This window comes from Polypterus senegalus, chromosome 6, assembly GCF_016835505.1.
Source record: "Polypterus senegalus isolate Bchr_013 chromosome 6, ASM1683550v1, whole genome shotgun sequence".
NCBI classification, from domain to species: domain Eukaryota; kingdom Metazoa; phylum Chordata; class Cladistia; order Polypteriformes; family Polypteridae; genus Polypterus; species Polypterus senegalus.
This window is the reverse complement of record NC_053159.1, coordinates 72,907,193-72,922,317: the sequence shown is the minus strand read 5'-3', so window position 1 is coordinate 72,922,317 and position 15,125 is coordinate 72,907,193. Positions and strand designations below refer to the sequence as shown.

At 35.8% G+C, this 15,125-nt stretch overlaps 1 protein-coding gene across 1 annotated transcript in view; it reads right to left on the bottom strand.

Moving 5' to 3' along the window:
- vps8 (VPS8 subunit of CORVET complex) overlaps positions 1-15,125 on the bottom strand; it is a 740,642-nt gene that overhangs the window by 569,643 nt on the left and 155,874 nt on the right. The window contains exon 13 of the mRNA XM_039755059.1: positions 6,419-6,572. Within this exon, the coding sequence (XP_039610993.1) occupies positions 6,419-6,572 (154 nt within the window). The remainder of the gene's footprint in view (positions 1-6,418; positions 6,573-15,125) is intronic.

The window sequence follows — 15,125 nt, the reverse complement described above, 5'->3', positions numbered from 1 at the left end:
CGCTTAGAATTAAGGCCAAAAAGTTCCATCTTGGTCTCATCAGACCAGAGAATCTTATTTCTCACCATCTCAGAGTCCTTCAGGTGTCTTTTAGCAAACTCCATGCAGGCTGTCATGTGTCTTACACTGAGGAGAGGCTTCCGACAGGCCACTCTGCCATGAAGCCCTGACTGGTGGAGGGCTGCAGTGATGGTTGACTTTCTACAGCTTTCTCCCATCTCCTGACTGCATCTCTGGAGCTCAGCCAAAGTGATCTTTGGGTGGTTCTTTACCTCTCTAGCCAAGACTCTTCTCCCCCGGTAGCTCAGCTTGGCCGGACGGCAAGCTCTAGGAAGGGTTCTGGTCGTCCCAAACGTCTTCCATTTAAGGATTATGGAGGCCACTGTGTTCTTGGGAACCTTAAGTGCAGCAGAAATTTTTTTGTAACCTTGGCCTGATCTGTGCCTTGCCACAATTCTGTCTCTGAGCTCTTCAGGCAGTTCCTTTAACCTCATGATTCTCATTTGCTCTGACATGCATTGTGAGCTGTAATGTCTTATATAGACAGGTGTGTGGCTTTCCTAATCAAGTCCAATCAGTATAATCAAACACAGCTGGACTCAAATGAAGGTGATCTCAAGGATGATCAAAAGAAATGGAAAACACCTGAGTTAAATATATGAGTGTCACAGCAAAGGGTCTGAATACTTAGGACCATGTGATATTTCAGTTTTTCTTTTTTAATAAATCTGCAACAATTTCAAAAAATCTTTCTTTTGTCTGTCAATATGGGGTGCTGTGTGTACATTAATGAGGAAAAAATTAATTTAAATGATTTTAGCAAACGGCTACAATATAACAAAGAGTAAAAAATTGAAGAGGATCTGAATACTTTCTGTACCCACTGTATTCAGACTGAAATTCATTTTCTGGAATATCTATTAGTAATATTAATAAAAAACCTCTTATTGTCCAAAGTTTGACTGTGATCAAAGGAGTAGGAAACCATAACAAATAAATAAAAACCATCAGTCTTTTATGTTATTTCAATATCTCATTAAGAGAAAACTCTCTCTTTAGATACTGATATTGAGAAAGTAATATTTTAAATATTGATGCAGAGGAATACATCAGCATGCATTGTATGTATGCAAATCTACATGGACTTTTTGCTTTTTTTAATATTTAGGAAGCAAATGCTTCAACAACATCTACATATAGAATAAAAAATACCTTACTTGCCAACTAAAGGTAATCATTTTTGTCATTTTTGGTAGGCAAAAAATTAAAAACACTAATTATCTTTTTGTACTTATTAAGATATATTGTTGTTTATGTTTATTCATCTCTCTGTTAGTTATCTCAGTTGTAAAGTTCTTTATGAGTACTGAAATCTTCTGTCTCTTTGCAGCAGAATGCATTTTCCAACCTCACCTGGACAGGTGGGTCAATGGAGGCAAAATTTATAGCAAAACTTTGGCTCAACTGTAACCTGTTGAAATGTAAAAATTATACAAACATAACCATACACTTAATGTCCACTTTATTTGATGCACCTGCCCTTCCCACATATCTATATGCTCAATCTATACCAACACCATAGATACAGACTATGTTAAAGTAGGCTGGTATAGACCAACTGACTGAGGCTTTCTAGAACTGCTGACACAAAATGAATGCAGTTGCCATAATCTGTCCCCTATAACAGTTTTGCCTTTTAGTGGGTTGTTTTTCTAAGTATTTTCAAAGATCATCTACTCCTTTTTTCATGCCTAACTTGTGTTTTCAGAACTTGCTTAATTATGCTGGGCTGCCTTATTAAATATGAAGTTAAATATATCTTATCAGCCTTTGATGTCTAGATATTTTCAGTTACATTTATTCCATGGATCTGTTGTAGTAAATGAATGGCTGTTTAGAAGGAATACAGGATGACAGTAGTTCAATTACAAAAATCTGTAACAAACAAACAGGCCATAATAATCTGTACCATCCTTTGTAGCCAAGGGTTTTCTTGTTCATCTGGAAGGGTGCAGCACAATTACTTTCCTCAGTATTGTGCCGGATATATTCAAAAACTAACTAGTGAACACAAATCAGAAGACCTTCCGTTCTGAAGGATAAAAAAAAAAACCCATAAGGGGTAAATTACTATTGGGATTTGCTGGACAGTGTGAAGGCAGTGCGGAGTAGAGATGAAGAGCTTTGCCAGTTGAAAAGAAATCAAAAATCAGATGGGGGTTTGCAATTCAGACTAAGCCAATGAGATTTGACTCCCAAACAAACCAGTTTTGTTTCTAATACAAATTACTTTTAATGTTTAGTCTCCATTACCTAAACTGTGGTTCACAACACAGACATGAAATATCCTTATAATCCAAGCAGTATCTTAGGGTTGAACTTTAGCAGTGGAATACAGTCTAGAAGAGAGTCACAGACATTGAATCCATCCTTACTAAAACAGAATGATGCACACAAGTAAAGAAGAACGTAAATAAAGCATCCCATCTTCAGTCATATTAGCATATATATTTCTCGTATTACTTGCTGCGCAAGTCTTTAACTTTTATACATTTATCCCTCTGGACATATGAAAATATAAGTGCCCACCTGTCAATGTTCAGTCACAAGGTAGCTCCTAACTATGTGCAATATTTACGGTCACAAATAAACAAACATCCACCTTCAGACTTTGCCAAAACAATCACCAGGTGCATCTAAATATACAGGGAATGAGAAACCTATAAACTAAAGATTTACTCATTTAACTGACTGGATCATTTTGATTTCATCTCTCAGTATTTATATGTGGCACATTATTGTTTAATACCTCATTAGTAAGATCCAAATGTCAGAAGTGCAGTGCAAGTTTATCAGCTGTGCCTAGCTGGGTTTTCAACTCCTGCGTCTTCTCAGTATAAAAAAAATAATTTTCATAAGCCTGATACAATTGTCTGAAATAGGATAACTAACTGCTAAATGACAAATTTGCAAGCAGCACACTTGTTTTTATGAATTACTACAGTGGGTTCCATCTTATATTCAAAATGTGTTCTTCAACTAGAATTTATTAAGGGTTTTGTCACTAGTTCCATTATTGCCAAACTGAGAAAAAAATATTCCCTTTTGGTGTGACAAAATGCAATTTAAAATACATACAATGTAAAATTTTACAAATTTATTAAATCTATTAAAAATATACAGTGGTGTGAAACACTATTTGCCCCCTTCCTGATTTCTTATTCTTTTGCATGTTTGTCACACAAAATGTTTCTGATCATCAAACACATTTAACCATTAGTCAAATATAACACAAGTAAACACAAAATGCAGTTTTTAAATGATGGTTTTTATTATTTAGGGAGAAAAAAAAAATCCAAACCTACATGGCCCTGTGTGAAAAAGTAATAACCCCCTGAAACTAATAACTGGTTGGGCCACCCTTAGCAGCAATAACTGCAATCAAGCGTTTGCGATAACTTGCAATGAGTCTTTTACAGCGCTCTGGAGGAATTTTGGCCCATTCATCTTTGCAGAATTGTTGTAATTCAGCTTATTTTGAGGGTTTTCTAGCATGAACCGCCTTCTTAAGGTCATGCCATAGCATCTCAACTGGATTCAGGTCAGGACTTTGACTAGGCCACTCCAAAGTCTTCATTTTGTTTTTCTTCAGCCATTCAGAGGTGGATTTGCTGGTGTGTTTTGGGTCGTTGTCCTGTTGCAGCACCCAAGATCGCCGCTTGAGTTGACGAACAGATGGCGGACATTCTCCTTCAGGATTTTTTGGTAGACAGTAGAATTCATGGTTCCATCTATCACAGCAAGCCTTCCAGGTCCTGAAGCAGCAAAACAACCCCAGATCATCACACTACCACCACCATATTTTACTGTTGGTATGATGTTCTTTTTCTGAAATGCTGTGTTCCTTTTACACCAGATGTAACAGGACATTTGCCTTCCAAAAAGTTCAACTTTTGTCTCATCAGCCCACAAGGTATTTTCCCAAAAGTCTTGGCAATCATTGAGATGTTTCTTAGCAAAATTGAGACGAGCCCTAATGTTCTTTTTGCTTAACAGTGGTTTGTGTCTTAGAAATCTGCCATGCAGGCCGTTTTTGCCCAGTCTCTTTCTTATGGTGGAGTCGTGAACACTGACCTTAATTGAGGCAAGTGAGGCCTGCAGTTCTTTAGACGTTTTCCTGGGGTCTTTTGTGACCTCTCGGATGAGTCGTCTCTGCGCTCTTGGGTTACTTTTTGGTCGGCCGGCCACTCCTGGGAAGGTTCACCACTGTTCCATGTTTTTGCCATTTGTGGATAATGGCTCTCACTGTGGTTCACTGGAGTCCCAAAGCTTTATAATTGGCTTTATAACCTTTACCAGACTAATAGATCTCAATTACTTCTGTTCTCATTTGTTCCTGAATTTCTTTGGATCTTGGCATGATGTCTAGCTTTTGAGGTGCTTTTGGTCTACTTCTCTGGGTCAGGCAGCTCCTATTTAAGTGATTTCTTGATTGAAACAGGTGTGGCAGTAATCAGGCCTGGGGTGGCTACGGAAATTGAACTCAGCTGTGATACACCACAGTTAGGTTATTTTTTTAACAAGGGGGCAATTACTTTTTCGCATAGGGCCATGTAGGTTTGGATTTTTTTTCTCCCTAAATAATAAAAACCATCATTTAAAAACTGCATTTTGTGTTTACTTGTGTTATATTTGACTAATGGTTAAATGTGTTTGATGATCAGAAACATTTTGTGTGACAAACATGCAAAAGAATAAGAAATGAAGAAAAACAAAATGAAGACTTTGGAGTGGCCTAGTCAAAGTCCTGACCTGAATCCAATTGAGATGCTATGGCATGACCTTAAAAAGGCGGTTCATGCTAGAAAACCCTCAAATAAAGCTGAATTACAACAATTCTGCAAAGATGAGTGGGCCAAAATTCCTCCAGAGCACTGTAATAGACTCATTGCAAGTTATCGCAAATGCCTGATTGCAGTTATTGCTGCTAAGGGTGGCCCAACCAGTTATTAGGTTCAGGGGGCAATTACTTTTTCACACAGGGGCATGTAGGTTTGGATTTTTTTTTCTCCCTAAATAGTAAAAACCATTATTTAAAAACTGCATTTTGTGTTTACTTGTGTTATATTTGACTAATGGTTAAATGTGTTTGATAATCAGAAACATTTTGTGTGACAAACATGCAAAAGAATAAGAAATCAGGAAGGGGGCAAATAGTTTTTCACACCACTGTAAGTTACAAATAAGTCTCTGCTAAAGTCTTTCAACCCCCTGCAAGGAAGCCAGGATGTTTAACGTATGGTTTTGGGGGGTTTAGGTTAAGGTTTAGGTGTTAAGATGTTCTATTTCACCCATTGGCCTGAGATATGGCTGTTTGGAATTGGCTTGTCTCAGAGGCCTTTAAGTACAATGTTGTCCTATTGGTTTTAGGAATTGGAGAGAACATCTATAAATGTACGTGCTTAACCTCACATTCTCTCTCTAACCAAGATATGATGAGGAAGTACCTTTCTTTTGCTAACTTGTGATGATGTAGAAATATCTTTCTCTTGTTAACAACTGATGAAGACCATCACACCATGAACTGAAGACAACACAATGAGGAACACAGTTTCAGCCATTTTGAACAGACATGTGGCTAAAAGCTGAGCACCAATGATACCTTAACTAGAGACATTAAGTAACTACAAGTCTGTGTGCCACCTGAATTACACATCACCATTTTATCAGGTTGTATGGTTGCCAATATTCAAAGGTACTTTGCATTTTGTTACTATTTATGAATATTATCAGTAATACATTATTTTATGTGTAACTTAACTCCTGCTTGTCCTTTTACTACATCTAATTGCCTGAGGTTATAGATATAGAAGGGAAGGTGGGGATAAGTTATATACAGTGGTAAATCGGTGAGATTAAGCATTCTAAGGCTACATATTAATAATACAATAGGGGAAAGTAGAGCAATTTACATATTACTCTACCAAGATAAAACAGCCATCAATTGTGCTTGAAGATTACCAATAAATCAGTATGGAATGATCCATACAGCATTTCCATTTAAGTTTCACTTTAGTGATACAGCAAGAAATCACCCAACGGAAGATTTTACAATGTAACCAATTGCACTGTATAATAATATACCATCACGTGTATTACCTTTTTTATAATACTTATTATGTACACAAATAAATGCAGAATGAAATTAACAGGAAATTGAATTACATGAACAACTTAAATAACATTTAATCTGAAACTAAATACATTGGATCAAATTAAGTACACAAGCCCCATAGATAGACTGGTATAGTAGTTCTTCCGGGAAGAATTACTCTGAGCTGTTTAAATTAGCTGAATGATGCTTGTGCTGGAACATATTGTGAAATAACATGTTTCAATGAAGGAGAAAAACAAATACCTTTGTTAAGGATGCCATAGCAAGCAGAGAGTACTGTGCAATAGGGTGGTCTCTTAATTCTGCCTTAGAATGTAGAGGTTCAATACAGCATACTTCTCCTTTAGAACCGCTGAACAAACAACGGGACTCACACGTTCTCATTCCCATCACTCTTCTAAATGTGGGAAAAAAGAAGCTTAGTGGAAAATGCAAAACAAAATCCTAGTGCACTAGATTTACACAAATTAATAATAAGGAAACATTAACTATAATATGCAGTATAAATTGAAACACTAAACTATTAGTGCTCAGTGATTATGGGGGAAAAAAATAAAGATTATATTTTCATATGCCTGTATTATAACACTGTGGTGACACAGTGGTACCGTCAAAGGCAGTGTGTTGCTTTCCAAACAGCAAGACCTGGATCCCAAATGAGAAAAACACTGCACTCAAATCCAGTGAAAAAGAGATAATGAAGAATGTACAGAAAAAGCTGAGTGACGGACAGGATGCTTACAAAAAAAAAAAAAAAAGCTAAAAATGGAAAAAGCACTCACTCTGAATAACATGAAGGACATCAAGAATGGACTGGGCATGATTACTGGACTCCAGAAGGAGCTAACACTCTGAATCAATTTGTAATACAGTTTCCCTGCCACGGTCAACTTCTTTCAATGACCAGTCTTCCCCACACCATCCCTATTACACCATCAACTTCTACCACGCCAACTGACAAGTCACCTCTAACCATTTGTGTGGACTGACCATAACTGAAGTAAGATGACGACTGCAGAAGCTACATTCAGGAAAAGCTTTGAGACCAGATGAAGTCAGTCCTCAAGTTCTTAAGGCCTGTGCATACCAACTTTGTGGTATCCTCTGTCACCTATACACTCTGTCACTATCGATCCATCCATCCTCTTCCGCTTATCCGGGATCTGCTTCAGAAAGTGCCACTGCTGTAGAAACCATCCTGCATTGTTCCTGTTCCAAAGAAAGGCAGGCACCTCTTCACATAATGATTACAGACCAGTGGCACTTAACGTCTCACATCATGAAGGAAGACCTTTGAGGTCCCGGACTATAGGGGTCCTCTTGTGGTAGACCACCTGGACCCAATGCAGTTTGCCTATTGGACAAAGATTGTAGTGGAGGATGCAATTATTTATTTACTTCACAAGGTTTATTCTCACCTGGAAAAGCTAACAGTATTGTGAGGATTGTATTTTTTTATTTCTCCAGTTACTTCAATACCTTCCAGCCATCCCTGTAAAGGGGTAAACTCAGAGATATGCAGGTGGATGAACCTATGGGGCCCTGGATAATGGACTATCTGTCAGGCATACCATAGTTTGTGAGACTCAAGGTTTCTGGTATGGATGTGAGCAACACTGTAGCACCACAGGAAATAGTCCTGTCTCCTTTCACTTCACTCTGTACACTTCAGACTATAAATATAACACCAGGTCATACAACTTGCAGAAATTCTTAGATGATTCGGCACTTATGAGGTTTATTAAAGGACAAAAGACGCTGACGGAGAGGCGAGAAGCGTTTTAAGGTGGGACGGATCTACGAGTTTTTTCATAGGCTCTGGTAATTCTAGTGTTAATAAAGGGAATGAGACACAGGAGTAAGGTGGTGAACTTTTGTTTCTTGGTGTAAAGAGAACTGCTTGCATCTTGACATCATCAAAACAAAGGAACTGGATATTGACTTCTGCTGCACCAAAGAGCCTCTATGTCTGGTCACTATTCAGGGACTGGATGTAGATGTGGTCCACTCAAGCAGTTAACAGCCCATATTAATGACAAGTTCGACTGGTCTTGGAACACAAAAGGCAGGTCTTTTTCCTTAGAAGACTGCATTCCTTTAATGTGGGAAGTGACATCATTCATATCTTTTAAAACTTTGTGATGGCAAATGCATGCCATGGTGTGCTGGGCTGGTAATAAGAGAGGCCCACCGAATCAACAAGCTAATTAACACTAGAATTACCAGAGCCTACGAAAAAACTTGTAAATCCATCCCACCTTAAATCATGCGAACATTAATTTTATTTTAATTTTTTTGCATTTTTATTACTATTTAATTTAATATTGTTTCTTTGTATCAGTATACTGCTGCTGGATTATGTGAATTTCCCATTGGGATTAATAAAGTATCTATCTATCTATCTATCTATCACTTCTTAAAACCGTTCTCACCTCTCCGCCAGTGTCTTTTGTTAATCTAAATTTGCTGATAAAAGAAAAGCTGCAAGTAGCTGGCTATTCCATCCCCCCACTGACTTAGAATGTGCACAAACTTCTCCCAGCTCATGCCTTAATTGATTTTCTGGGAATGAAGTGGAGTTTTAGAGTGGAAATAATAGATCGTTGTTTGGAACACACGCATTTCATGTCTGTTCCGTTTCTACAGTAATCTGTGTAAACACATTGTTAAAACAGAAACGTTTTTTATATTCTAAAAGTAGATGACAAAATGTAGGTATAAACTATATAATGTATGAAGCCTGAAGTCCAAATATCAAAGAAATATTTTCACAGAAGGTACAAATCTAACACAACAATTGCGCTTTTATTCAAAAATATAACTGCAGAAACAAAAAGCCGCCTTAACATGCGACATTGACACTTATTTATTATGACTGCCTCCGTGGCGCAATAGAATCAGCCCCTGACTGGGAATCAAAAGGTCGCGAGTTTGATCGTTCACCACTCCGTTTTGAGAAGTAAACTGCTCTTAGTCTTACTATTTTAGAATAAAAACATACATATGATATCAGTCTGTAACAGCCGGTGTAATTTATGATACTTGTAAAGGTTAGCTTTTTTATTTTTATTTTTTATTAGTCAGTTTTATTATCTTAGCCATGTTCACGAGCCTAAACACACCCCACCCCCGCATCTGATATTGTTGTTTTCACATAGATGCGCTATAACAGAGGTAAACTCAGCTCACTTCTAGATTTTTACCTTCTGTGAAAATATTTCTTTGATATTTGGACTTCAGGCTTCATAAATTATATACTGTAGTTTATACCTACATTTTGTCATCTACTTCTAGAATATAAAAAACGTTTCTGTTTTAACAATGTGTTTACACAGATTACTGTAGAAACGGAACAGACATGAAATGCGTGTGTTCCAAACAACGATCTATTATTTCCACTCTATTTAAGGTGGGACGAATTTACGAGTTTTTTCGTAGACTCTGGTAATTCTAGTATTAAAAGGGCAAGCTCAGTTATGGGGTGCACTTTGGACCAAGTTGAGGTAGTAACAAAAGAGAAAATTAAAACAAAACTGAGTACCATTATGAACAATGCAGATCATCATCTCACTGACACACAAAACTGAGCACTTTCAGCCAAAAAATCGTACAGCACAAGTGTGTCAATAAATGCTACTGGGGCTCCTTTATACCAACAGCAATAGGCTTGCATAATACTTAACAGTGACTGTGACTGCCAAGTCAGAAGTTTTCTTTCTTTTTAATTCTCTAGCTTTTAAGCCATTCTGGCTTCTATAGAAACCCAAATTTTCCCCTGGAGACAAATAAAGTTCTATCTAAATGTAAACCTGGTGTGCTTTGATCTTCTAGAGAAAAGAGAGGAATACTATGAAATTCAGAAATTGAATACTTTAAATAAGCACACTCACATAAGTAAATATACTGAAAAGTAATTTTATTATTCAAGCCAATTTTTATTTTAAATTCATATTAATTACGACAATATCCTAAATAAAATGAAAAATTCAAAAGTCACAGCTAATGCATGGTTTGAGTATACAGTAATCCCTCCTCGATCGCGGGGGTCGTGTTGCAGAACCAGTATTAATAAAGTACACTAGCAAAATTTCCGCGCTTCGCAGCGGAGAAGTAGTGTGTTAAAGAAGTAATGAAAAAGAAAAGTAAACATTTTGAAAATAACGTAACATGATTGTCAATGTAATTGTTTTGTCACTGTTCTGAGTGATGAGTGTTGCTGTCGTATATACTGTGTATATATATATATATATATATATATATATATATATATATATATACACACATATATATACATATACACACACACACACACACATATAAACATAAAGTATATATATACATATCCATACATATATACATATAGACATATATATACATACATATATACACACACACACATATAAACATATATATATACTAGCAAAATACCCGCGCTTCGCAGCAGAGAAGTAGTGTGTTAAAGAAGCAATGAAAAAGAAAAGGAAACATTTTGAAAATAACGTAACATGATTGTCGGTGTAATTGTTTTGTCACTGTTGTGAGTGATGAGTGTTGCTGTCATATATATATATATATATATATATATATATATATATATATAAATATATATATATATATATACACACACACACAAACATATATACACACAAATACATATATATATATATATATATATATATACACACACACACATATATAAACATATATATACATATACATACATATCTACATATATACACACACAGCTATTTAGTATCAGTGCAATACACTGTTTGTTAAAACGGATGACACCGCTCTTACGTGCAAGTCTGCGTGGATATTATGAACTATCGTATTTGTTCAAGTTCTATTTAAATTTTAAATAGAAGGAATTTTTATTTAGTCGACAGAAATATCTTTGGTAGGAATGGTAAAAACAGACAGGAATATTATTCCTGAATAAATCAACTCAAACCTTAAACAACTTATAATATTTTGCTCTCCATAAAAATATATCCTGTCTAAATTATACAAGTTAGAAATAAAGTAAACATTAAAAGAACAAACATTCAAATTTCTTTACTCTTATGTAATTTTATATATAAAAAAAACTTAGATTTTAAATATCCCAAAAGATTTTGCTCTCCATAAAAATATATCCTGTCAAAATTATACAAATTCAAATATGAACATGCTGCATAACAAAACCTGGAAATATAAATAAAATGTGTTCCTTTCAGCAATAACAAATCAAATCATTCAGTTGTCTTTGCTCATATGTCATTTTAGAGCTGGACGCCTGGCATCTTTTTGGCAACAGGTTCGTTTCTGTTTGGTGTGAGGTTCTGTGTTGTGGAGATTCTCAGGATGGATTGCAGGTGCTCATCAGTGAGGCGACTCCTGTGTGCTGTTTTGTTAGTCTTTATCACTGAGAAGAGCTTCTCACACAGATATGTGCTACCAAACATGCACAAGGTTCGAGCCGCATGTAGACGGACTTTTTGTTCTTCAAAGTCACCAAAGCGCCGTGCAAACTCAGTGCGCTCAGTTTATCAGCAAAGTGCGATTTGGGAACACCGTAGTGACGACTTGGTTTAACATTACTTGGCAACAGGGAAAGTGGGGCAAGTGGTTGTGTCTCCCATAAAAGCAGCCTCAATTGAAATCACTTTGTGATTGTGCACGGGTAAAAACGTCCGCTGAAGTGTCAGATTCTTATTTAATTCTTCTGCTTTCTGTATCTTCTGCATTGCATTCAGGTCTTTCAGGTTACCCTGATGTTTTGTTTTATAGTGCCGTCTTAGATTAAATTCTGTAATTACAGCCACATTAGCTCCACAAATGAGACACACGGGTTCAGTAAACATATACTCAGCCTCCCATCGGTTTTAAAGGCTCTATTTTCAGAATCAACTTTTCTCTTCAGCATCGTGTGAGCTAGCTAGCTTCGCAATAACTTGCAGCATCATAAGGTAGACTTGATTAGCACGGTAAGTGTTCGGCAAGGCAGCTGAAGCGCTGCATTATGGGATCTGTAGTTTATTGTGTTACCAGCGCTTCATATACCGGGCTTTAATAACAATAATACAGTATATAAAATGATCTCGGGCGGATATAATTACGCCGGGCGGATGTGGCCCTGCCCTTGAGTTTGACACATATGGACTAAATAGAACTTGAAAAGATATATTTTTCAAATGTGATCGCGCAATTCAGATAGAGTTGGCGCACTACAGCCTGCATGCCTCAATAAGTCATCCTCCCCTCGCTCTTACTTTTTTACCGTTCATCTAATGAATACACTGAGTATGGCTTTACCAAAACAATCATTGATGGCGAATAAAGTATCCATTATTCGAGTATGTAGATCGGGTTATATATATATATACATATATATATACCAGCGTATCGCATGAGATAGTAGTGTGTTAAAAAGCTAGAAAAGAAAAGGGAACATTTTAAAAATAGCGTAACATGACTGTCAATATACAGTATTTGTTTTGTGAGTGTTACTGAGTGTTGCTGTCATCAAGGATTTGATTATCATTATTTCTTTCAATCAGGTTCGTATTTGTAGGATGTGTTGTGTTCAAGTTACATTCCGTGTTTGTCAATCGTTGTAAAGATGACAGGTTTCATTCATCGATTCGTTTCTTACTGCATCAATAAACAGCTCGTCTTCTTCTTTATCTGAGACCTGACACACTGCATGCACGGGTTTTTTTTACACTGTCTTCCTTTAGCGGGACATTGACTTTTTCCAACGTGTGCTTTGTTTCCGCAGTAGTTGGATTTATGAATATGCTTGTATGTATGAGGCGCTTCATATTTTTGCTGCCTTTTCAATTGTGTAATTGGTTTTGTTCAGCTCTCTTTGGAACTGTTGCTTTTATCTGTGCACTGCGTCAGTTCCGTGAGCCACTCGGTGTACATGCATCAAGGTTCCCAGCTGTGCTGGTGCCATCTCCTGCTATGTCCATGGCTGTATTTAATGTTACCTTAGTCCTGGCACTTAAAACTTTCTCTCACAGTTTAGCTGAGTTTGTGTCAAACACCACCCTGACCATCTCATCTTCCTCTCCATAAGCACAGTCCTTCACCCGTGAATATTTAGTGGCAGTTTGCTATTGGATTGCGCTGACGGACGGCCTTATATGGGCAGGCACTAAATTACAAGCGCCAGCGCAGCCTGTCTATGAACTTAATTTAAAGTGTAGGTTTACATCGTGCTTTGTTTCCAAGTAGCAGAACTCATGAATATGGTTGTATATGTCACTTTCGCTTCGCTTCTTATTGTTTAGCTGCCTTCTCAATTATATAATGCATGTTTTCTTCAGCGCTTTTTGAGGTCTTCCTGGTTTTCTATGTACTGCGTGATTACGTGGGAGGCGTGATGATGTCACGAAACTCCGCCCCACGGCGTTGAAGCTCATCTCCATTACAGTAAATGGAAAAACTGCTTCCAGTTATGACCATTACGCGTAGAATTTCGATATAAAACCTGCCCAACTTTTGTAAGGAAGCTGTAAGGAATGAACCTGCCAAATTTCAGCCTTCCACCCACACGGGAAGTTGGAGAATTAGTGATGAGTGAGTGAGTGAGGGCTTTGCCTTTTATTAGTATAGATATACATACATTATTAAAAAATATATACATATATATATATACATATACATACATATATATACATATATATATATACATATACATACATACTAGCAAAATAGCCAGCGAGAAGTATGTGTTAAAGAAGTTATGAAAATGAAAAGCAAACATTTTAAAAATAACGTAAGATGATTGTTAATGTAATTGTTTTGTCATTGATATTGAGTGTTGTTGTCATATCTATCTATTTATATATATATATATATATATATTTATATATATCTGTATATATATATTTATATATATCTGTATATATATATTTATATAAATCTGTATATATATATCTGTATATATCTGTATCTGTATATATCTGTATATATATATCTGTATATATATATATATATATATATATCTATCAAAATACCTGCGAGCGGAGAAGTAAAAGAAAAGAAACATTTTAATAATAGCGTAACATGATTGACAATGTAATTGTTTTGTCATTGTCATGAGTGTTGCTGGCATATATATATAAATATATATATATATATATATATATATACACATCTATACACATATATATACACAGTTATATATATATACATATACACACATACATATATATACATACTGTATATATACATACTGTATATACACATATACATATCTACATATATACTGTATATACACATTTATATATACAAATCTACATATATATATCCACATATATATATATATATTAGGGGTGGGACTCGATTAAAAAATTAATCCAATTAATTAGAGGCTGTGTAAGAATTAATCTTGATTAATCGTATGTAATCGCACACGTAAATTTGCCCCAAATCGCAAATGTTTTTTTTTAATTTAAAAGTGTTTTAGTGGGCGACAGAATCAAATAATAGACATGTACATGAATATTGTAAACTGAAGCTGTTTTAATTTCTGAAAAAAAGCCTTTAAACTGCATTTGAATTCAAAACAGAAACAAAAATATCATCCCTGGTTAAAATTGGGCAGACTTAAAAATAAAGTGGTAGTTTAAGTACTTTAAGTAGATTTTCAGAATAGTATTGTCTTTAAATAATAATAACCAAAATTTCAACATAAAGTGCAGTTTTCTTCTTAAAAAATAAGTCAGAAACATAAAAGGTAATTTGACCAACTTAATCTTTAAACTCTGAGTAACCTTAGCCAAAATTATTTTGTACATTAGGCTAAAACAGTGTGATCATTGAACATTTTGTAATTAGATGTAATTAGAATTACTAACGGTCACGGAAGTCCAATGATCCCCAGTAAGAGCCACAAAGTCTGCTTTCTGTAATGCATCTAATTTTGCTTGCTTTTCATTGTGCACAAAACCATGCT